The sequence below is a fragment of the Epinephelus moara genome, chromosome 24 (genome assembly GCF_006386435.1).
Source record: "Epinephelus moara isolate mb chromosome 24, YSFRI_EMoa_1.0, whole genome shotgun sequence".
Classification (NCBI taxonomy): Eukaryota; Metazoa; Chordata; class Actinopteri; order Perciformes; family Serranidae; genus Epinephelus; species Epinephelus moara.
The window spans coordinates 13,668,338-13,692,586 of NC_065529.1; the positions used below are offsets into that span (position 1 = coordinate 13,668,338).

General features: G+C 40.8%; 1 protein-coding gene across 1 annotated transcript; it reads right to left on the reverse strand.

Moving 5' to 3' along the window:
• Nucleotides 1–543: 543 nt before the first annotated feature.
• On the reverse strand, nucleotides 544–20,324 carry etnk2 (ethanolamine kinase 2). The gene is made up of 9 exons (XM_050038384.1): nucleotides 19,887–20,324; nucleotides 13,089–13,226; nucleotides 12,856–12,977; nucleotides 12,171–12,311; nucleotides 9,554–9,696; nucleotides 9,091–9,174; nucleotides 8,276–8,436; nucleotides 8,112–8,185; nucleotides 544–7,683 (listed from the first exon to the last, which is right to left on the reverse strand). Exons 1-9 carry the CDS (start codon nucleotides 20,031–20,033, stop codon nucleotides 7,611–7,613), a joined length of 1,083 nt encoding a protein of 360 aa, XP_049894341.1. The 5' UTR covers nucleotides 20,034–20,324; the 3' UTR covers nucleotides 544–7,610.
• Between the last annotated feature and the right edge of the window lie 3,925 nt (nucleotides 20,325–24,249).

Genomic DNA, 24,249 nt, shown 5'->3' on the forward strand with positions numbered 1-24,249 from the left:
GAGCTGGCTCAAACCTTCAAAATTACATGACTTTTTACATGTTTGCACATAAAAGTACAGTTACTCTTCCACTATATTGAGAACCAGAGGCATCAGAATGCACTACAGAGGTCACTGCTCCAGGCAGCCTTCCGATAATAGCTTATTTCCAGGCTTCTGATTGGCCACCATCATCTTCCTCTTTGTGCGGCTTTAAGGTTACGATCAGCCTGTATCACTGTCTGTTGTTTTGGCAGCGAACGATTGGGTTTTGCGTTTTCATTTGGACTGAGATTTTTTTTTTTAAATGGTGCTTGTGTGGACAGGAATTTTTTGAGAACAAGAGGGGGCAACCCTGTTTTCAAAAATACCAGTGTACATGTGGACAAGTTTGGTTCTCATTTAGATAAGTTGGTGAGTCAAAAAATAAACTCCTTTTACAATCAGTTTACAATTTCCTCAGAAGCAAAGTGTATTTTCTAAACACATTTGTAACCTTCTTACCCACTGGTATCCTACTGATGGATGACTTTTTTTTATTTCTTTAAATTTTAAATTTTATTGGTTGTTTTATTTCTTGAATGGCAGCTAACTCAGTTTTGATTGGAGTCTATTAAATAAAGTAAAGTGATGGCGAAGGCAGATGCAGTCAGAGACATGAAAGCTCAACGGCAAGGATGTTAGGAGTCATCACCTCAGAGTGTGTGTGTGTGTGTGTGTTTTGGCAGGATGTCCCACAGCAGTGTTTTCTCCTTCCTTCCTCCTGTTAAGGCCAAGGCACCAGGTCAGCTGGCACGCACACACAAACAGGAGGAAACTGGAGAGTCAGTAGAATAAAAGTCCTATATTGGTAGTCAGAACTTCTGAGAGCAGACCAATGAAAAACACAGACTTTTTAAAATTATTTTATACATTTTAATGGAAATGTTTACTGACAACTGTTAAATAATTCTTCTTGCCACTCCTACAGGTGTGAAGGATCACTGTACAGTAAGCTTTTCACAGTATTTCTTACATTATTTACATCCTCCATCTCCGCTGGCCGCACGCGATAACGCAGCATCTCCTTGAGCAGTTGATGAGTACATTTACAAAGTCACATCTGCAAGCTAAATGCTGGGTCCCTTTAAACAGCGCTCAAAGCATTTACAAAAAGTAAATATCAGCATACAAAGGAAACAAAAATAATCAGTTATCTGTACAGTGTTTCTTAAAATTAAGTTAGTACATTCACACACAAAAATAGTTAATCTCAAATGAACTGCAATGCAAACCCTCTGAAGCTAACCATTTTGGTATGATTAGAAAACAACAAAACAAAATGTGGAAAAACAATGTTAGAGTCACTCAATAAATAAACCCTGTTTAAAACTGCTTTAAAACACCAATAAGGCCTGACAAAAAGAGAGTCAAATCTTTGACGGCCAACATGGAACAGGACATTTTTGGGAAACTAGAGGTCGCCACAAAAACAGATCAAACTGGTCTTAAGAAAAAGAGTTCCCATTCTCCTTTGGCTTCTTTTCACCTTACCCAGTGTGTTATGTACTGAGAAACGTCATTGTTGTGGCTAGTAATGCTAATAAGAAATTAAAATAACACTTATCTTCAGCTATGTTTACATGCACATTAATATTCCACTATTATTGCGAATATGACAATATTGTGAATTTGATAGGGGTCATGTTAACAGCATATTCTGTCTGAATATTCCAATTTCGGGTTAAATCATGAGGGATATGTCTGTATTAGTCTGATTTTAGGAGCATTCTTTGGACACGTATACAGCCAATATGGAATATGTGTCTCAGTGGGGGTTTTACGACACAATGCCTCTTGCCTGTTTGCCGTCAGCTCTGTGTGTTGTACACAGCCAACTAGCCAACAGTTTGTAGGGCTGTGAGGTACAGATGCATGCCCAAAAGAAAAGTCCACATTTCTGGTCTGAAGGAGAAACACACCGAACTTCTTAACATTATGAAAGACTTGGATATTAAGAGGTTTGAAGATATGTGCAAATATTGCAACACCAACCTTTTCAAGAAGGTGATTAAAAGAATTAAAGAGGGAGGCTGTGTTCACACGGTTGAACAAGTCCGTCACTGGAGTAAAACTGAAAAAATCCTGGCACAAGCCACAGCCGATCCCCTTTTCCATATTTTGACGACATGCTACGGCATGTTTATTGGAGTGTGCATGGCTGCGTGTAACAGGGAATATTAGTGGAACTTTCATTAGCCACAAACAGCTTAGTAGGAGTATTTTATTTTTCAGAATAAGGACAACTGGATTATTTTGTGCATGTAATCATAGTCAGTGTTTTATTTTATGTTTTGTAGAGCTACAAGTTCTGCAGCAGAAATGTCGAACTTGATTGCAAGTGCAGTCAACAGTGCAAAAACTTTAGCTAACTCCTTGGTTAATATGTAAGTTACAATTAAGACGAGTAGGAAGAGAGATCTGTCATTGGTCTCATTTTTGACTACAATTTTTTTTTTAGGTTTATCCACAAAATTTAGTTTGACAAAGCGATCCTAACACGTTTAGCTTATACCAGACAACAGATCCGTCTCCATGACAACATAGCAAACTCCATCTGCTGACGAAGACCGTCTGATACAATTGAAAGCTCCTGAAAAAGCTAGTAAGTGAGCCTTGAGTTGACATAGTTCTGTTGAATCCATTACTTGTTGTCCAGTGCTAGTTAGTGTATTTATTGAGTAACTTAACACTTTTAACACAAGTTTTGTAGTGGTTTAATATCTCCCCTTGCCACAGTGATGTGGACGTGTACTCCAGGGTCTGTCAGTACACCCTGACATCACGGTTAGCTACGATCACAGATGCAGGGTGGTGCAATAGACTTGAAACTTTCTACCAAATAAGGCAGTTAAAACATTGCTTTTCAGCCTGATATTAAGTTACTGTTTAAAGACATGTCAATGATTTAGAGAGTGACAGAAAACTCTTAGTTAATGTTCGGATTTTTGATGGTGTGTCCATGTTTTTTTGTTTTTTCAGAGAAGGGCAACCTTTCCTGAGAAAGTTCAAGGACAAGAGTGCTTCAATGATTATAGAAAGCGGTGTGTACCAAACTATTTCAGACATGATTTTGGTATCAAACTTTTTGATGCCATACAACACAGTGGGTAAGGTGACCAATGGGCCAAACAGCTGCTAATATACTACAACACTCGAGAATGAGAGCAGAGTTTTTAGGACAATCTCAGATCTGTGTGGAATGTGTTTTCAGTACAACTCTATATTTAGCTCTAGCCTCTCACATTGGTGACCGCTGGAGTGTTAGATTTAATTTCAGAGGAAACTAAATAAACCTGCCCTAACTTTTCTCTTCCAAAATCCCAAACTGTGTCAACAGATGACTTCCACTCAGGGTTGGTGTCCTCTAGCTAAGTGAATGGAGAAATTCATTCAGTGCAAATGCCCTTTTTTTTTTATCCAGGCTGAATTCCTACCAGGGTATTAGGATTGTGCGTTCAAGCAGCAAGCTTACTAATTTGGCCTTTGTCTGCAAATCTACTAAGCAGATTACTCCACTATTAGTCCCCTAAAATAAGGGCCTCTTGATTATCCTCAAATGGAAAATGTGCTACTGACCCGGGATCATTTGAGCTTTCAAAAGACAATATCGCCAGTAGCTTTTTGCTCCCAAATATGTGCCAACACATAAGTACTTTTTTCACTATGTACCTTATGGGACAGTTCACCCCTAATCAAAACTGAATATTTTTCCTCCTACCTGTAGTGCTATTTATGAGTCTAGATGGTATTGGTTTGAGTTGCAGTGTTGGAAATATCAGCTGTAAAGATGTCAACTTCTCTCAAATATAATGGAACTACATGTCACTCAGCTTGTGGTGCTCCAAGCGCCACAAAAAAAACAACATTTCAAAAACTCAATAGCAATGTCTCTTTCCAGAAATCATGACATAGTTACTCAAGATAATCCACAGACCTTGTTGTGAGCAGTTTCATGTAGGAACTATTTTCTTTTTACTGAACTACAGGAAGTGTGAATCTACTGCTAGCTCACCTAGCACCACTGAGCTAGCAAATGTCACAACTTAGCCAAAGAGGATGCCACCAGTGTTTACATCTAGCGCCACACAAACAAGCAGGCAAGAGACTCTTGTCCAAGAGTAGAATCACATTTCCTTCTTTGGCGGGTGAAGCATGATAGGAAACAACAAGATCTGTGGATTATTTTAGTAACCCAGTCATGATTTCTGGAAAGAGACATTGCATCTCTACAGCCGATATCTCCAACACTCTGCAACTAACACCAAAACAATCTTGACTGATAAACAGCACTAAAGGGATGAGTCAAAATGTGTATTTTTGATTTCAGGATGAACTGTCCCTTTAAACCCACTTAGCCTCACAGCCCTAAAATGAGTTGTAATTCACATCAGAATGCTCTGATCATCCCATCTCAGGATAAGAACCACTGACACATTTCAAATGTAGCTGTGATCCCTCTGAAAACACTTTCTCAGGTTAACGGTTCTGACTGAAAACCATTAACATCAGTTAGTGTCTCTTCTGCTGTCCTGAAGGGCTGCTGCTCACTTGGTAAATTATTAAGCCTATCAGTTACATGAGACCTGCAGAGGAGGACAAAGCTCAGGGCTCAGTGTCTCCCCCTGCTGGGATTATGTGGGTACTGGATATCCAGAAGAGTGTGTAGGTGAGAGAGAGAGAGGACACATCTGTGTTGTGGAAACAGCTTCAGAAGATATGATCTGAAGCTCTGATTCATTCATAAACGTGTTGTGTTTATCAGTCCAGTGTGATCAGGCCAGTGATTGTGTCAACTATGGGGAGGATGAGGAGGAGGAGTGAATCCTGTGCTTCAGTTCATTATAAAGCCAGTGCTTGTGCTGTATCAAGATTTGACTAACTTTTACTGGTCAGTGCAAAGATCATCTGCACCAAAAGCCAAATATAGGATTATTGACAGTTTAAAAGTCTGTGCAGAATTTTATGTAAGTCCTACTGAATTAAAGGAAAGAAGTTACCGATGTCTAATTAAATCTGAGTTCATTATGAACACATGTAAACTATGAGTGGCCAAAATTAGAATAAAGAACAAAAAATCAATAATTAAGGACCATTAAGACCTACTGTGCTTAATAAAGGCGCATTCCGCTGATTTTACACATGAAGCTCAGTTTACCTGGCACAGTTAGCACTACTCAGCCTGTGGAAATGGATGTAAAGTTACTTTTGTGGCTCTGAAGAAGCTTTGTCAAATCTGAACTCAAATAGAGCTGAAACTGATTGATCGACTGACATAAATAATGATCAGCTTCACTTCTCAAGCAAAACCTGTGTATGTAATTACGCATTATGCAAGTATGTAATAAGTACTTAGAAAGACTACACAAGTTGTTTAAGTGACGTCATTGCTTTCTCTCTCGCTGAAGCTACAGTACCTGTGTGTTTCATACCATGATATACCCACACAAGCAACAGGTCTAGCCTGGTTTTTCGCATCACGGCTGATAAAAAAGATCAGGAGTCGCCGGATAACGCACCAAAATGAAGCCCCATGGGTGGCATCTAATGTAGCCTGGAGTCGCTAGCCTCCAGCAGATATGAGCTGCGTGCTGTGGTGAGGTCTGGTAAGCTCACTTGAATCCGACTCCACACCTCTAGAATTTTTTTTTCCATTTTCTAAGATGTAGTCTTCGGCAAACACTGACTTAAGTGACATCACTTGAGGACATTTATCAGACTTCACACAGCTCCCTCTGGAGACACGACAGGCTTGATACAATCTTTTTCACACATACTGTAGTACTTGCTAACACCTGGAAACAGACTTTGATGTATAAAATCAGTGGAGTTATAGTATTTTTGCTTTTACAGACACTGTACGTGTCTGTGTTTTTTTATTTTTTTTTATGACTACATCTCTGGAGAGTCCGATGCTATGCTCTTTCATCCCAGTAATAGGGGGCTCTCATGACAGCAGCACAGCCCCAGATAACCCACTCTTGCCTCATTTTGAAAGCTACACTTGATTTGACCCCAGATATAACTTATGCAATGTCTGATTACGTAACAAAATTTAGCTCCAAATCTGGGATGTGAATAGCAATAGATTACAGTGTGGGGCTGAGAGCAGTCTCTGATGGTAAGATGGCCCGTGGAACAGGTGCTACTGCCTCAATCTCAACACAAAAAGGGAGATATGAAACAAAACTGTGGTGGGAGCAGAACAAAGATAGTAACAGTGAGGAGGGAGCAGACACAGGAGGGCATAAAAGAGAAAAGGAGGGGTTGGCAGTGGGGGTGACAGAGGTTGTGATTTTCCAAGAGGTCTGGAAAGTTTAAATGGAAAGTTTAACGGAGCGATTCGCTGTAACCATAAAAGTCAAAAAGGTGGAAAACTGTTCGAGGACAGCAATGCACACAGAGTTGAAAGTGACGTTTACACAGGTCCTCTCTTTTTACCCAACATCTATCTCCCCTCCTGCTTCATATCACTTCCAAGTTCAACACAAAACAACCCAAACTGAGGAGCTGTTTCACCTGAGATGTTAAGTAATCCACATGTCTTCACATAAATAAATAAATGCACATTAAGCTACTCTCTATCACCGATTGCTATAACACAATAGTGATTCAACCTACAGCCAGTCCATGAAAAGCTTTTCCATTTGCTGTTCCATGGACTCAGTGGAGGTTCTTCCTAAAGAGAAGTCCACTAGCACACAGAGAAGTTTGTTTTGCATTTCTAGCAGCAGCAGTAGTTTGCTTGGAATAACTACAAGAGATACTGAAGCTCAAACTGCAACGACAGAAGAAAATCAGAGGAAACAGACAACACAGTACCGTCCACAGGGTTTGATGCACAGGTAATCTCTGGGAAGTGCAGTGCAGAAATACCGCAGCTACGAGCACTTAGCATCAAAGACAGAGGAATAAAAGAGGAAGGATCGCACGAGTCAGAACTTAAAGTGTTAAAATGTCTGCAGACAGAAGGAGGAATGGTCTCACCGCACACACCACATGCAAAATCTGAGGAATCCCAGGTGAAATGCCTCTGTAGTCAGTTTCTAACTATAACGAGGCCGTGGCATTGAGCCATAGATACAGTGCACAGAGAGCAGGACAAACTATCTGCCAATGTCAGCATCAAACCCTCCTTAACAGTCTCGTCCCTCTTTTGACCTTCATTACCAGCGTTGTGGAACATTTTGGCGCCAGAGTGACAGACGATAAAGCAAGTCTGTGATCTCTACCCTAAACTCAGACGGCTCTGCTCACTATGCCTTGTTCAGCTGCCCGAAGAGGGAAAGCGAGACGTCAGGGTTTATCAAGATAAATTAAGTACACAAACATACACGAGCATACACTCACACACATACACACAGAGCTCACTGAAGTTTCATCATTCTTGAGCTAGAGTTGTGACAGACGTGGAGCTACGTTGGGGCAATGAAAGAGTAATTGCGCTTGTTGCAGAAAAAGGATGCTGGGTAGACCGAGCAGAGGTCCATCAACAGCTGGCTCACAGAGAAGAGTTCCCACCCTACAGGAAGTCCCAGCATAGAACCCTCCCTCCTGTCTTCTCTCCGCAGTCTGTCTTTCTCCGTCTCCTCTCATTCTGGGATCTGCAGGGCCATCACTGCAGGTTTGGTCTCAAAGTACTGGTTGAAACGTAGCACAGCGTACCTGCAAGAACAGCCCCAAGTTTGGAAGAGGAAATATAAACTACAATTATAGTGAAGCTATTACAGATATTGTTTTCTTTTATTTATTTACTTTATTTATCCACTGTTTTGTTTCACTGCTTTCTTCCTCAGTGAGGTGAGAGTGATTGGGTTGCCAGTCATATCTTTCCTTAGGTCTACCTCCTCTCTGTGAACTACTAGGTGGGGGCAAGCTTGTTGTCCAGTGTTAAGTGGTATGGATGCATACAAAAGAAATAAGTGACTTTGCTTTTGGGTTTTGGGTTTCAGTCTTTTACAATGCTCTGTTTAACCCACACAGACAGATTCTTTTCAGTCACACAGGCTGACCTATCACTTATGTAATATCCTACACAGGGGGGGTCACTACACACAGCTCTACATCTTTCATACACTCACACAGAGACTTACCCGAGGAAGTCAAAGTCGATGGAGGAGTATTTGGCCTGGATGAGCGCCCAGAAGCCCCAAAAGAAGTGAGAAGCCTTAATAGAGACAAAGCAGATATCAGGTGAGGTAAAGTAATGTGAGGCACTGTGGGTATGAGTGTGTAAGAGAAGGTGTGTGTGTCTCACCAGAGCAAACTTGTTGACCTGTACATAGAGTGTCTCCAGCTCTCGCTGGCTGACCTCCTCTGTTTTCTTGGTGAAGAATTTGTATGCCTGCAGGTACACTTTGAGCCACTCCATCTGCATCTCCCGACTCGGGTACAGTCCATAGTCCAGCTCCGCCATTCCTGACCACACACACGGACACACAGTTGTACAAGATGCCACACTGGATATAACATTAAAGGGATTGTTTGGATTTTTTGAAGGGGGGTTGTATGGGGAACTTATCCATAGTTGAACTTATCCATAGTGTATTACATACAGTAGATGTCTGTCAGCACACCCAGTTTGGCTTGCTAAACAGAGGAGCTGCTGATCTACCACTGCCTCATTCCCTTAGTTAGTTTGCGTTATTGTTTGACTTTGTTAAATCCAAACTAACCCTTTAAAAAAACAAAGTCACACAGTAACCCAAACAAAATAACTGAGAGGCAGCAGTGCACCAGCAGGTAGTGTTCAGCGATGTTAAATCGCTGTCTTTCTCAATAGAGTCTGGCTTTGAAGAGAGCCATTTAACGGCTTCAGTTCCCCATCAGAGATTGTTGTGTCATGGTAAGGAAAAGCAGTGAGAGTATTCTAAATGTAGCATACACTTAAACTGATATTGATTTTTTTTTTTAGGTGGGACTTAAGTGGCAACAATATGTTTTGTTGCTGCCCTGTTCACAGCAGTAGCTTCCGTGTTTGTACTCCTGCCTGTACAAACTGATCTACTGTACAACCCCAGTTCAAAACTAGCCCTTTAACTCTAACACACAAATCACACTGGTTCGACAAACCTGCAAATTCATTGAAGTGGTTGCCGATGTCGAATGCCTGGTAGTTGTAGCTGGAGTATTCATAGTCTATAAAGCGAACATGACCTGTGAGACAACAAAGAGGACACGTAAAATGTAAAGTGTATAAAGGTGTGCCTGCTCACAGGCTCTTCAGGCTGTGGCAGAGGAAGTCAATCAAACTGGCACCACTTAGGTAGAAAGTACAATGTTTGCACTGGCAACATTTTGTGGGTTGCCACAGCAAAGTATCTGCCAAAGAAGTAAAACAGCAAGCAGCAACAGAAAAGAAAAAAGTCACATAAGAAAAGAAAATATTTCCTCAAAGCACACGTACGTGGTTGTAGCTGTGAAATGCATCTGCTACTCTACCCATGAAGCACAAATTAGGAGGAAGTCTGTGCTCGGATGTAACACTGCCCTCAGAGCAAACCCGTCGTGCCACAGGAAACACTGGGGCACTCACCCTCTTTGCTGTTGTGAATGATGTTCTTGCAGAGCAGGTCATTGTGGCAGAGCACCACAGGGGAGCCCAGAGTGGAGAGATGCTCCTTCATCCACACCATCTCCTGCTCCAGCACAGCTTTGCTGGGCACCTCCTGCTGTATTCTGGACAGGGAGAGATAGGAGAGAGGTCAACTTTTTCCACACACATTTTCCCCAGATGCTTCTCTTGACCGGCTGTGACAAATATGCAAACACAAGTGTCTGCAACACGACACCGGCTCCGCAATCACAATGAAGGAAAGTGACAGAAATAGTTTTGCTAGTTGTTACTGACTAAAACAAACAGCTTTTTGCTTGTTTTTGGATCATCACAAAGTGGGAGCACACGTGCAGTGATAACAGCTGAGGCCAACATGCACAAACAGCACACAGGCTCAGTGGGGCTACGGCCTGCTGGCTCCTGGGAGCACAGTTACAGAGAAATAAGATCTCAGTGGACATTCGCAGTGCTGCAGAGTGTTACCGAATCACTATGGCTACACTTCTATGTCTCCTTTTGAAATGACCTGTGAGATCTAATTATAACCATCTGATATGTGATTTATTCCATCACTGCATATACATACTGTGCTTGAAAATGGCATTTATGCACCTCCTGCAGCTGTATTTATTCAGATATCTGCCCTTCTCTATCTCTGTGCATGTGACACAGGCCTGCTGAACATTCATACATTCATACAGTTCAACCCCGCTCATATGACGCACGTTGACAAATCTGTGTCGGTCTGAAAGTGGTATTACTGGCTAGTGGAGAAAGGGTTAAGTCGCTGAGTTAGTTTCTCAGCTAACCAGACTGGTGTGCCAAGCAAAGACCCCAGTGCTACCGGTAATGGGCTTATGGGACTTAATCCACCGTCAGCCTGATAGCAGGAGATGAGAGAAAGCTGGGAGGGAGGCTGAGTCTCAACTGTTCAGCCCCTGCCTGGTGTATAGCAGAGATATGACACTGTTAATCTATGAGAGGTGGAGTAATTTTGCATCACACTGGAATATTACACATCACATAGATCTCTGACAATGCCAGTTAACATCTGGGCTTTTATACAATCTGCTTCTGACCACAGGGCCACAAGTGTCGGCTGTCCAGGACCAGGACACTCTAGCTGTCTGTGTAACCAAGGAAGAGAGTAAAGTGACCCGATACACTGAGCTGAGCAAACATCTGCTGGCCCACTGCATGCCTCAGACTCCCTAATCCAGTCGGCTATTATTGTTACAGTTATATAAGCCACATGCTGGACTTAATCTAATAGCCATCAGAAGAAAGATATCTGCTGTGACTGGGCAGCTGGCCAGGTTATGAAACGGTCCACCTTTGTCGGCTCCACAGCTCCGGTGCCAAGATGCAAACCAAACCATCTTCAGCCTGAACTGCTTTTCCTTCCTCTTTTCCTGAGATGAAAATGCAGTTCCATAAAATACATTTCTCAATGCCAAATGCACCAGCCTTATGTGTGTGTCAGCCCAGGAGTCAAAAGTTATTAGATAAATTCTAGGAGTTATAAACTTTCAGGGTTTAAAGTTGGTCAGAAGCAGTGTGATTTATAAATTACAACAGCTGCCTTGATTGCTAAAACGTTCCATCCTTCCATTATGAACCACATTTTCAGTAATGCATTTCTTTCCTGCAACATCTATGCTTGGCCATAACAACATATACAGTAAAGGTAACCTGGATTAAGCCATTAACCTGGATTAATGACTGACAGGAATAAGTGCTGACTGCTTGTTAACAGGAAGTGTTTATGACACCAGATCAAATCTCTATTTCATATTTGTTTAGTTATCTGACAAAACAACTATTTTGTGAACTTGGCTGCATAAAACAGTACAGGTAATGACAGAAAAGATGGAGACTGAACAAAAGTTTAACATGCTGTCAGACAACTTTCTCTCGTCTCTAACTTTCTCTGAGGTTGTTCAGTTCAATATACAGCCGATGATACAGCACATGATGTCGTCATCATGAAATAATAAATTACTAAGCACTAAACACAATGCACAGCTAGTGGGAATGTGTCTAGTTTTGCAGGTAATCAGTCATAAACCAAAATATTGGACAAAGTGAAATGGTGCTAAATAAAAAGTCAGATTGCCGAAGTTGGATTCATCATCAGGGGAAACAACATTGACATGCTCGTGTGGCTAAAAATATGCTTTCACAAAACAGTAAAGGTGGTTGCAAAGTTTCTGTTCTGTCATAAAGAAAAAGACACCACCTTCTAGTATTAACCTTGGCAGTATCCTCTCACTTCCTGACTCCACAGTAAGCCAGATGACTATTCTGTAAGTACATCATGTGCCAGATTAACGACCTCTGGTACCTAGAGAATTAAACAGGGGAACACATCTTGGTGCAAAAACTTTTGATAAAACTACTTCACTGAGTGCTCTCAGATGATATCAGGCTCAGGGTAAATTGACTCCATCCTCATTACTAATGTTACAGGCAAATCAGGCTGCGCTTCAGGAACTATTTGCATGATTATCAGAGCGCATGTGTGTGTGTGTGCTGAGCCACAAGCAGGATCACCCACCAAGAGCTGCTGAGAGGCAGCTGAGAAGCCAGATCTCACCTAACGTTGGACGCTTGGTCGGTGAACTCGGTGGCCACGAGGGAGAAGTATTTTCGCATCTTGATCCACAGGTTGGGTTTGGGGATGCAGCCATTGTGTGCATGGATGGCATGGATACGAGCCATCTCCCTAGCTATCATTCTGCGAGGAGACAGACACACAAAAAGATGACCAGGTTTCAACATGAACCCATACACCACTTCAGTTCAGCTACATTGAATGAGTCTCCAGTTCAAGGAATTCAGAGTTCCTGGAAAGAGTCAACTGAATACACCATGTGACACACACTGAGTTGATGTAGACATAGGAGTGTTTAAAAGCCAACACCAAGGATAATGAGTTTTAACAGATAAAGAATTAGTACTGATTTCTTTGTGCACTTTACAACAACTGAAACTCTTCTGCTTCCAAACTTATCTTTGGAATTGGCCTTTGATGATTTGTTTCTGCAGTATCAACCATCCGCCAACTACTATTTGCATGTGACTCCTATGTTCTTGCTTCATTTGCCTCTTTCCTGAGTGGTGTTGAGGTATTGCTGCATTGTAAAGCAGTTTGTGTCTATAAGTGCAGTGTGGAAACCTAGACTGATTCTGAGCACAATTGGACAATGCCACTTGTGTTACATCTCTGAGCTAAGTCAGTAAAAATCATGAGCAGTCCCAAGACTCTACCATGTCCCAACCTTAGTAAGGAAGGATCCCTGACGTCCTGCGTCCCAAGAGCGTCCCCCTGCATGAACTCATAGCAGATGCCGTTCTGAAAGGTGCAGTAGAGGCGAGGAGCACAACCATTAGCATGTAGCACCTATAGAAGAGACAAAAGAATACACAACACATTAACAGCGTTAGAAGGGAAAAACTATTTTCAAAGTCACAGGAGAGCCAAGCACTTTAGACTCATCTGCTATTACACTACCTGAAAGCTTTTGAGCTCATTGTCTCTGTCCACAATCAGCTCTGTCTTGTTCCCGTATACTCGGACCAAGACCACATCCTCTGGACTTTCCTCCACATAGCAGCCCACTAGCTTGTTGGTGGTTCCATCAGTGAAGAGCTGGAAGATGAAGAGAAGAAATCATTTAACCTGAGATACAGAAGAATACGCCCAACCTTTGACTGTGCTGAGTGCTTCCCAAAGAAAATCTTTGAAGTTGTGTGTTCTCTAAAGCTATCAGCTGTTTTAAGGTCAGGACCAACAGTGCAGACACCATGCAGCTCTGACCTACATGGCATATATGTACCATAGAACAACATTCTTTACAGAATCACTGTCATACGTGCCCTCAGACCACAAATACTGCATAAATGCCAAGCATTCACCATGATGCTTTTTAAAACAAATTAAATTCAACATGTAAATCTTGGCACATTCAGTCATTTAAAAACCTGTATAATTTATTTTAAGTATAAAATATACATTGATGTTCCATCAATTTCCTCATGATGCAGTCGTTTTCAACAGATTAATGTACTGTATTGATATGTACAACCTAGATATTGCACATGGCATCAGGCTGCAAGAGCTATTTTAAACATGTATCACTGCTATGTTTTTTTACCTATAAACACTAGACTCAAAAAGTGACTTGCATTTTTATCTAGATTCCAACTGTCATGTCTCACAATAAGCTAATTGCGGTGAATATCCATTACTGGGATAATTGTGAATATTGTGTCTAGCAGCACCTTAAGAGACTGCTGGGCAACCAACAATAAAAGAGATTCTGCAAAAACATGTCACTGGCATATTTCAACAATGCACTCGACAACACAACAACAAAAAAATTAAGTTGTTGTCTTAGTAAACTGAATGCAGACCTTTTTTTTTTTTTTTTAAAAGTATGCTGATGAGTCTTGATACTATTTATTTGGTGTTTCTGCTACAAGTGATTTCCTATGTTGTATAGTGCTGCCCCCAAAAGTCAAAGCATTAAATAATCAATCTGAGACCCCTCAGCTGACTGAGTTTCGGCAAGTTGAGCAGTCTTTTTTCTTTTCATTTTTCAGTCAGTCAGTTTTTTTCAGTCCCGCTGCTCTCCAGCCCAGGCAGCTGCAGACCCAGACCCAGGGTGTGCGTGAGTGAGATGGAGGCAGCTGCCTGCAGGAAGACAGGCTTTGCCCAGTCGGGCCCTGAGATAACTTTATCTTTTGTCTTTTGCTTAGAACGGCAACTTAATACAATATAGTTTCTGGATTTTGTTTGATTTCTAGTGTCAGCAAAGAAACGTTTTTGCAAATTTCCAATTTGTTGTCAGCGTAGTTACATCACATTAGCTCAAACGGTTAACTTGGCATGTTTAACAATATTACGTGAATGGCGCTGTCACCAAACTTGATATGAAAAAGGGGCAAATAGTCGAATATTTGTACTGAACAGCTAAATCTGATTCGACTCACATAATTCTTTGTCTGTTACAACCCTAATGCTGTACAATATAAACTGATGTGGTGATTGAACTTATTACTCTGAGAACAGTATTTCAGAAAATGACGTGTTTAAGCAGTTGAGGAAAAGAGTAATCTGATAGGTAGCACTTACTCTTCAATTATCTAGAATGAAAAATGATGTATGAATATTGCTAATACAGTTCATTTGGTTAGGCTTTGTTTGATATAATTCCAGATTTGCCATTTAGTCCAGCACATGACAACATTTTTGAAGATTAAAAAGAACATGCTTGATTCTAAAACAGTGGATACAATTTCGCTTTACCCTATAAACCGCTTAGTAACTTTTTATAATGACAACGCAGACCTTGGCATTGCACACTACAGTCTGCAGGTGTATTAAATGCAGCAAGTTAAACACATAGGGCTTTGACAAACATCCAAAGTTCCCGCTTATCCTGAGTGAAGCACGTCCAACCACACCCTCTCTGTGCTGACCGCAACCAAGACTACTTGACTCATCTGCAGGGTGGTGTTGGCACTGCATCAGTGAGTTAACAAGTTAAGTCAAATGCCTCTCCTAAAATGAAGAGTAAGCAAAAGCCCTCTGTGTCTAAAGCTAGGCCTTAAATATCTGAGTGACAACATCACTCCAGTGGAAACCAGTGGGCCAGTCCATCCCACTGCAGCGAACACAATAACAACATACACGCTGCCTGCATCTCCCCCGGCCCAGACGCTCACTCACACATATCTGGCATTCCACACGTGGCTGACCACAAAGATGGGCGCGCAGGCATCCCTGTTATGACCGTACATACACAAGCATACACGCCTTTGCTACCACATGACTGATCCCTTCTACCCGCCACACAATACACCGCTAAGACCTGCGATCAATACATCGACAGACAGCGATAAGCTTGGACCCAGACAGAGGTAAACATTCTGCCATATACTGCCTGACGCTTTCTTTTTTTCCATGTATGAGTCTACGTTCTGGGGTCTGACTGCGAGGCCTCTGAAGCTGCCTTTCTTTGGCAGAGAGGAATCGTTCTGTCTTCAGCATGAGAAAGTTGTAAAAGGAGACTGATGCTCTGTTGCTATTGGCACACTCTGCTGTTTTTTCGGAACTCAGTGTGTGTGTGTGTGTGTGTGTGTGATGTTTGGAAATGGACAGTGTGTATTTACAGTAAAAGTCTTCCTGTCCAGGTGGCGGGGCTAATCAGGTGTTTCTGTCAATAGTGCTGCCCTGCTGCTCCTCACCACATTTAGCGCTTCCCGCTCCCATCAAAACAATGGTCCCGCTGCTCAGGAACATCCTCCCAAACTCAACCAAATAACACTTTTTTTTTTACATTAATCTCACACTCTCCTCACTCTATTTTCAGCTGTGACCCGTATCGTGAATACTTCACCAGTTGTGCAGCTGTACAACACCATATGAGGTCTGATTGACAAAAGCTTCCACTGGAACATAAAGCCTGTTTGGATGCTGATCACTGAGAAAAGCTCTGCTGGTCTGGCCTGCAGAGGTCGAGGTAAACACTGTTGCGTCCTCATCTGCAGGTGTGTGAATGTGTGGGGTGTTGGATTCAGAGAGATTAGCCAGCAGGATGTAAACACATGGCTGGCGTAACCGTGTTCAAAACGTGCCACTGGGGAGAGTAATAACAGTACATGGTGTTCAATGGTGCCCACTGTCAGAGTTAATCCAAGGACTTTGACCTGGCCACGACACATCAGTCACTTGATCATTTTACAAGGAATCAATTATGCATCTTCCCTGCCCTGACAAGCTGCATCTGTAAAATGGATTGCTCAATAACACACGTGTGTGTGTGTGTGTGTGTGTGTGTGTGTGTGTGTGTGTGTGTGTGTGATAATGATGTGGTGAAGCTTTTCGTACAGCTTTTAGTTTCATACTGGTTGAAAGAGAAATGTATACCAGAGATGGATACAATAATGTAACCATCGATTACTTATAGTGTATGGCCCCACTCACTGTTTATTTTGATTCATTGTTATATACTGTGAATGTGTGCTGACATTATCTTGACTGCACACCCATGTGTGTTGATGTGCTAGTTTTTCTTCACATGAACAAACAGATAGGCCTGTATATGGACAATAACAATCAGCTACACATATTGTTTTGGTTTTGCTTGCATTTAGAAATCTTACAACTTTTTCCATGTGCTGAGAGTTGTATCATTTCTTGTGGACAAATTCTTTGGATACTATCTGACACTGTCTAATTTAATATCATTATATCATTAATCAGTAAGAGTTTATTATGATGGAAAACACTTGATATGTGTCATAATCTGCACTTGCATTTTACACACGTGTACTGGCTTTATTAAAGGCAAAATGCGGCTCACATATTTTCTGTTACACACTGATCAGGCTGTTGAATATGTAACTGACAGAGTAAAATGTTCAACAGAAGTGGTGAAGGCTACTGAGGGCAGAATGCCGACGCTGGGTTAATATGCTACTTTGGAAAGAAGCAGAAAAAGGTTTTTTTTAAATCAGAGATAGGGGAATGCAACTTCATCTCAATTAATTTTATGCAATGTTTAAATCTTGCCTTAAAAGGGATTTGTTAGATTTAACTTTTGTCATTTTTTCCCTTCTCTCTGTTTTTAATGTGTTCTTTTTATTTCTGAGAGAAATGTGTCTTGGTGTGTATTTATTACCTTTTTATTTATTTAAATATTTTAAATGAATTTTATGCAATTTCATGTACTGCTGCAACAAGTAGTAGATTAAATAATCATTTTAAGTAATATTTTCTTATGTTAAGATTCAAGGTCCATTTTATTTGTCATTTTACAACACAAGCTTGCACAAAGAAATGTAAGTTGTAGCCCTTTCACAGTACACACACATAAAACAAACATACAAATAACATAAAACTACATACAGTCATTTATATACACTTATATACTAGAGATAGACAGTTAAAGTACTCACATCAATTCTGATGTACTTGCAAAATAAATCTAACCTAAGAACAGGGTCCGAAACATAGATGTATATAGCTAGAAACCAGACGTCAAGATAGCACCTATTCAGTCCAATGGAACTGCTTTCCCGGAACATACGCTGAAAAGGTTTCTAGCCTCCGGGTTTACTTACACAGTATGCAGCTTACTTAATATGCACAGTAATGTTTCATCCTGCTAGCCCCACCCATGAACTCACACTTGGCTCATAGACTTTTACACTGTGATGACGTCACAGAATTTTAAATTGCTTTTCTCTGCTTGAGGAAGTTTTTCAAATATAAAACCTCCATGATAAAAAAAAAATAAAAAATTCATATTGACCTTGTTTGCTGTTCTAGGTGTCCTGTCAACAGTTTTACAGATGTCTCTTTTACAATGTCGGTCAATGGGGAAAATGCTTTTTGGGGTTTTTACGCTGCAATACCGTGAGTGGCCACTGGTAAAAACCGGAAGCAAAGCTGAGCTGCATTCCCGGAGGCCAGAGTGTAGAGAGTGGCTAGGAAACACAAGTTTACACATTACGTAGCTTGCACTGCACATGCATTTATTTTCTCGAAATCATAGACTGTATATAAAGATGAACGACATGACAGCTCCCAAAAAGTTATGCCAAAACATCTCAATCCCCTGGTGGCTGGCTGCAATATGGGTCACAAGCTCCACCCCCTCCATGTTAGTGGATGGGACATGGACCAAAACAAAAAATCAAAATGCACATCAAATAAATGTTTTCCCAAATATGGTTTCTGTAATTTAAGGTAGCTGTTACCACGCTGCTTTGTGCCCATTTTGGTTTGGCTTGGTTTTAGTTATTTATTCAATGCTATAAAAAGGAGGTTTGACATCATGATTGACAACTGTGCCGGCCACTGGTGTGCTCGTGATCAATGGCACTGCTCCTGATTGGTCAGACAGATGTACGGGCGGGAACTCGACGCTGCCGAGATCGCTGCTGTACAGACTGGCTCAAAATGACGTCACCGGCACAGGATGGCGGTGGCCATATCTAGGACATGCTGGCTTCACTATTTAATAGTGGGAGTAAGTGGAGACGTGTTGTGCATTTTTTATTAACAGTATATGGTTGAAATACTTCCAAACTTCACTCTGATGCCCGGTCGCCACTCTGCCATTAAAGCTAGATTAAGTGTGTCTGACTGACAATATTAAATGTAATCTGCGGGTGTGCAGATCTATCATTCTTGCAATTTGGATCTGTGCAGATACTCATAGATTTCAGTTACATCACTGCGTCCTGTCTGAGAAATGCAAATATTTAAACTGACTTTCAAATCGAGTACTCAGGTCCATCCCTGCTATATACATATACACATATACACACACAAAGTAAAATGCATACAGTAAAATAGTCTCTATAAAGGTTTGTAGAGGCTACTATATGTACTTGCACTGTAACAGCTCAGAAATGCTTAACTCTCAGATATTTTCCTTGAAACTCTCTCCTTCCTGCTGCTGTCACTGAATTTTCATGAGCTATAAAAGTTGCAATAGTCTCAGTTTTAAGTTAGGTGTCAAACTTAAGCAGACACACCTTCAGGTTTATTTACAGAACAGGCACAGACCTGTGTAATGTGACCTGCACGTCTGCTTTCTAATCCTGTCTGTTCACTGACTTTATTCATGCAAACTCTGCTTATCATTTTACCTAATAAATTAGCTGAATAGGAAAGGTCTCCCAGCATGCGTTTGCCTATATGTGTGCCTAGCATATATATAGCAATATTTCTATAACTATTAACATCCAGACACACTTTAAAAACTGATAAGTGAGCAACATAATAAAGAAGCAAGGCTGACTATCAGTGACCAGAGTTCACCCAGCTATGACACAGTCTCATAAGGTGTGTCTCTGCTTCACCATATTTCTCACCCAAACTGACCATCACGTCCCATCAGATGGTCTCAGACACTAACCTGACCGTGACTGGGCTTCACTATTGTATCTGGTGCTACGTGTTGTGTACTTTGGACACATAAAACTGTCTGTAATAGGAATATATATCCCTGCTTGCCTTTGGGGTAACTTCGTGACGATAGTTTATCTTACTTAGAGTTCAAGTCTGGGGGCGTGGGCTAGCTAAGCTAACGTTTCCATATTATTTAGCTAATAAGACGCCTTAAAACAAAAGTAAGGTAGAGAGCGGTGTGTCGTTTGTTTTAAGAAATTAACCTAGACAGCAGATAATGTTTCCACGGCCCTCCTCCAGGCTGCCTGGTAGTGCTGGGTGATGCTGCAGAGCTGTCAATCTTAACTTAGCCTAGCATACAGCTAGCTTAGCGGCTAACGTTACCTTGGTCTTGACATGGCTCGTGTCCCACGCCGGTCTCAGCTCTTTAATGAGCTTCATCGCCCCCTCCGTCACGTTGTGCTCGTCCACGAAAATGGGAATTTTTCTAATAACCGGCGACCCCACGGGCACATGTATCTGCGTCTCCATCCTGCAGCCGTTTAACTATAACGTTAATCTCCGAGCCCTTCACAGATATTTCTAGAAATGGCAGCATACAAGTGTTGCTTGGTTTATAAGTAGCGAGATGTCGATGTGTTTTAGTGCGTGAATGAAGTTCTGCTTGAGAGATGTGTCTTGCTCGGTTGCAGTTGCAGTAAAGGTGAATTGAAAGCAGCGAAGATGTACGGTCAAACTGCCGGGTATGGATGCTCGTCGCCGGTTTTCTTGGGAGCAGTCAGCCAACAGCACCATTTCCTCCTACTTGGCTCCGCCCGCCCGGGATCATCCGATTGTACCGCCGGTTGAGACGCACCATAGCCGTGCACGCCCCTTGTCTCCGAGTGGAGCCGAGTGGAGCCGAGTTGAGCCGAAAAGAAGAAAGCGTCACATACTGGTGGCCTCATGAGTCATGATAACTTCTTTAGAGGAAAACCAAAGGCAAAGTCTACGGGTACTTAATGTAGGCAAACTACAGTGAATACTGAAAAGCTATGGGACACTAGGGTTCAGTTTCTGAGAGGGTTTTCTTGTAGACAAACAACTAATAGTCTAACCACTGTCTAAAGTTACTGTCATGTGTGAACTGTGGAGGCCAATGCTTCTTCTCTTGTACCTAATGAGAATATAATGAGAAGCTGCTTTCAGGTCATAATGTGGAAGAAAAATAGCCAATGTACTGTAATTAGTGAACATAATAACATTATGGACTTGCATATCTTGGTCTGTTTATTAAACTGATAGCATGAACAATGTGTGCTAGAGCAGTGGTTCTCAACCCTATAAATATTCACCAGGTCAAGGACCTCCATTTGATAAGAATTTGCATCTGAGACATCCATCTGAAAAGATTTTGGTTGTTAGATATTATTAAGACCAGATTCTATAGTTGTCATCCAGAGCTGCAACAAGTTGCAGGTTAATCGATCAGTCGATCAACAGAAAATTAATTGACAATTTTGATAATCGAGTAATTGTTATAGTAACTTTTTAAGCAAAGAAGCCAAACATTTGCTGGTTTCATGCTTCTTGAATATAATAATTTGATGCTTTATATGTCATACATGACAATAAACTGAATTTCTTTGGATTTTTGACTGTTAAAGATAAAACATACAATTTGAAGACGTCACCTTAGGCATTGAGAAATTATACAGGGCATGTGTCACTATTTTCTGACATGTTACCAATAAAATGGTTTATTGATTAATCACAAATATAAAGGGCAGATTAATCAATTATGGAAATAATAGTTGCCCTATTGTCAAGAAAAGAGATAACCATGGAGGACAGAAAAATTATGATCAAAATAGTCACTCTTATGACCACCTGGGGCCTCTGCTGGACCCCTGGCTAAAAACCACTGTACTGGAGATAAATTAAGGTAAGATAAGTTATATCAATTCTAAGGAGTGACAATTAGGTGTTCCAGCAGCACAAGAGACAGAAAGGAGCAAAAGAAAAACACAAGAAGATATAATTTATTAATTATATCTTCTTGTGTTTGTGTTAAATAAAATTAAAGCTATATAAATAAGTACAGAAGAGTATACAATAAGCACAAAAACTATACAGTAAATTGAAACAATAAAATACCTGCATATAAAATAGAGTAGCCTAGGCACGGGTACATAAATGTGCTTTATGTGGACTGATGTAGTAGCTAAATGTGCAAGACCCAATAGGACGTGATTTCAACCTGTAAAAGTCTTGATTAAAAGTAAAAGCTGTCATTTTGAAGAATGGTCCAGTGAAATAAAAAATCATTTAAATATAGTCGCTGGTCTGAATGATTAGTCTGTGCTGTTCAATCAATCAATCAAACTTTATTTATATAGCGCCTTTCATACATCAAAAATACAACCCCAAAGCGCTTTGTTGGGTAATTTATGCATGGAAACCCTGGTAGCAAAGACAAAATACAGCCACCGGATAAATATAACGAGTTATCTCAAATGTGTACTTATTTTCTACCCGTGACATCTGCTGCTTAAAAAGATGCATGAGGATAAAGACTACCAATATGCCACAAAACCACCAACTCTGTCAGAGTCATGTCACTGTGCGGTAAGTTGATAAGTAGTTTGCATAAAGTAGACAAGAGAAAGGCAAAAATGAGCACACCCACCAGCCGCTGAAAAGAATAAATGAAGGGAACATGACCCAGCAACCTCCACTACAGCAGTACCGACTCTGAGTCAAGTGGTGGCAGTATAGTAATAAAAATGTCTTTGTCAAGTGGTTCAAACAGAGGGACAGGTTACCCTGAGGGATGACTTTGAAGAAGGGCTACTTCCTGTTAGGATGAGTACACCAGAGAACTCTGTAGCTATCAGCTTCTTTCAGCTGCATCAATAAGTTGTCTTTCTCGTACCAATATCAATGTCTTTGTTCCTGGTAAAGATCCAGTTTAGAATAAGTATCCCTTTTTGTTACAGATAACTTCCCAGTTGTCCTCAGTTTGGACTCTTCTGACATCACTCAGGTGGTTGTAGCAGTGATGGAGCAAGTTTGAATCGATAAAGCAACTTTTATGAATTTCCACATGATTATAATTTCATATGGGTATATGAGTGCTAAATACAAATTCTTCCTCAAACAAGAAATTGTGATATACTTTGTCACATTGTGATTTTAATGAATGAGAGCTTGGGTTAAACATGCTGAAAGATGGGAAGGACTCAGCTGTTTTGATACTATGTCAAATCTTTAATACTCTTTACATCAAAAACTTAATTTCTCCCACTTCTTAACTTCCACACTCATGGGATGCCTACCAGCACCGTGGCTCTTGGCTTTTGTGCTCATCATGACTCTGCTGTCTGTTACTAAAATCCCAAGGAGCCAGACAGCTGGTGAACATTGACATAAACAACCACGGACATCCGGCCATTTAAATCTGCTCAAACTTGTCGCCTATATTGCTAGAGGCAACCACTCCACATCACTGGTGTGTATGTGTGCAAAGCCAGACTACATAAACAAGTCCACAGAAAGTTTAGGGAATTTTCGGCTGCGGTGTTTACTGTCTGAGAGCAAAGAGCTGTGATTGGGCCTACATAGATACATTTGTATAATCTACCCATAACATTCTTATTGCAGCAGCCTGAGTCTTTATGCATTCATACAGTGCTCAACATTTACCCCAGCACTCAGATCCCTTCATTGGATGCTAATGCACTTCATGATTTGGTCCCACTCTGTACATTTCTGACCTGCTGACTACAGTAGTCAGACCTCTGGTGGTGGTTTTCTAACATTGAGTTTTCTCTGGGGTATGATTTATGACTGTGTCTGTGGTTTGTGTCTGTGGGTTTGTCATTACATTTTTATGGAGGGTTGTTTTTTTCTTGAACTTTTTGTGCTGTATTGTATTTTACTCTAAGTATCACTTTCTGTATGCATTTCAATGTACAGCCCATTGAGTTTACTTGTATTTATAATGTGAACATTTGCACATTCTTTTGACAGTATTTTGCTATGTCCATCCTCTTTGTTTTAAACACTATACAGGTACTGACATTTTAAAACAGATGTATTTTAATATTTTTTATTATCAATTTCTCTTTTATATTCATGATTTTTGCCTTTACACTGTTTACTGTGTGTGCTGTGACTGTTATGGACCAAACTAGCAAGCACATTTGTGAGTTAGGCAAATATATACATGTGTAAGGTCTTATTTAAATAAGATAAGAAAATCAACAGGTAAATACAATATAAATGTCATACATAGAGGATACAGTGCATCTGTGAACACAATACTACATATAACAATGAAAATATGCGAAATATTATATGAAAAATAATGCTAAATATATATGTTTTAGCTCTGAAAGCTGGGTCCAGCAGTCAATACACACTTCTCACACTGACCTTATGATAGCTTTAGCCAAGGCCAGTGTACATTACATTAAAGTGTGCCTGCTGAGCCCAAGCAGCAACCTGCGAGGCTGAAAAATGAAGCCAAGGCAAAAGTATCAGAAACTGCAGTTCCTCTAATGGCCACTTGAGGCTGGCTCCAAGAGCGAGTCAGTCCCCATAGACGCCATGTTAAAATGGCCAACTTTAGAGCAGAAATAAACATGTTTACAGCCTGATACAAAAAAAGGTGTTGGTCTCTATAGCTAATTCCCCGGTGATGACAACTGTACAAGGGGTGAATTTTTTTTCTACACATTTTATTAAGTCTTAAATTTGCGCATTA

Coding starts and splice junctions, on each gene's coding strand:
- etnk2 (XM_050038384.1), bottom strand. CDS start 20,033: ATGGAGACGCAGATACATGTGCCCGTGGGGTCGCCGGTTATTAGAAAA. Junction 8,186..8,275: donor AGGTCAACAAGTTTGCTCTG/GTGAGACACACA, acceptor GTCTCTATTAAG/GCTTCTCACTTCTTTTGGGG. Junction 7,684..8,111: donor ATCGACTTTGACTTCCTCGG/GTAAGTCTCTGT, acceptor CTGTTCTTGCAG/GTACGCTGTGCTACGTTTCA.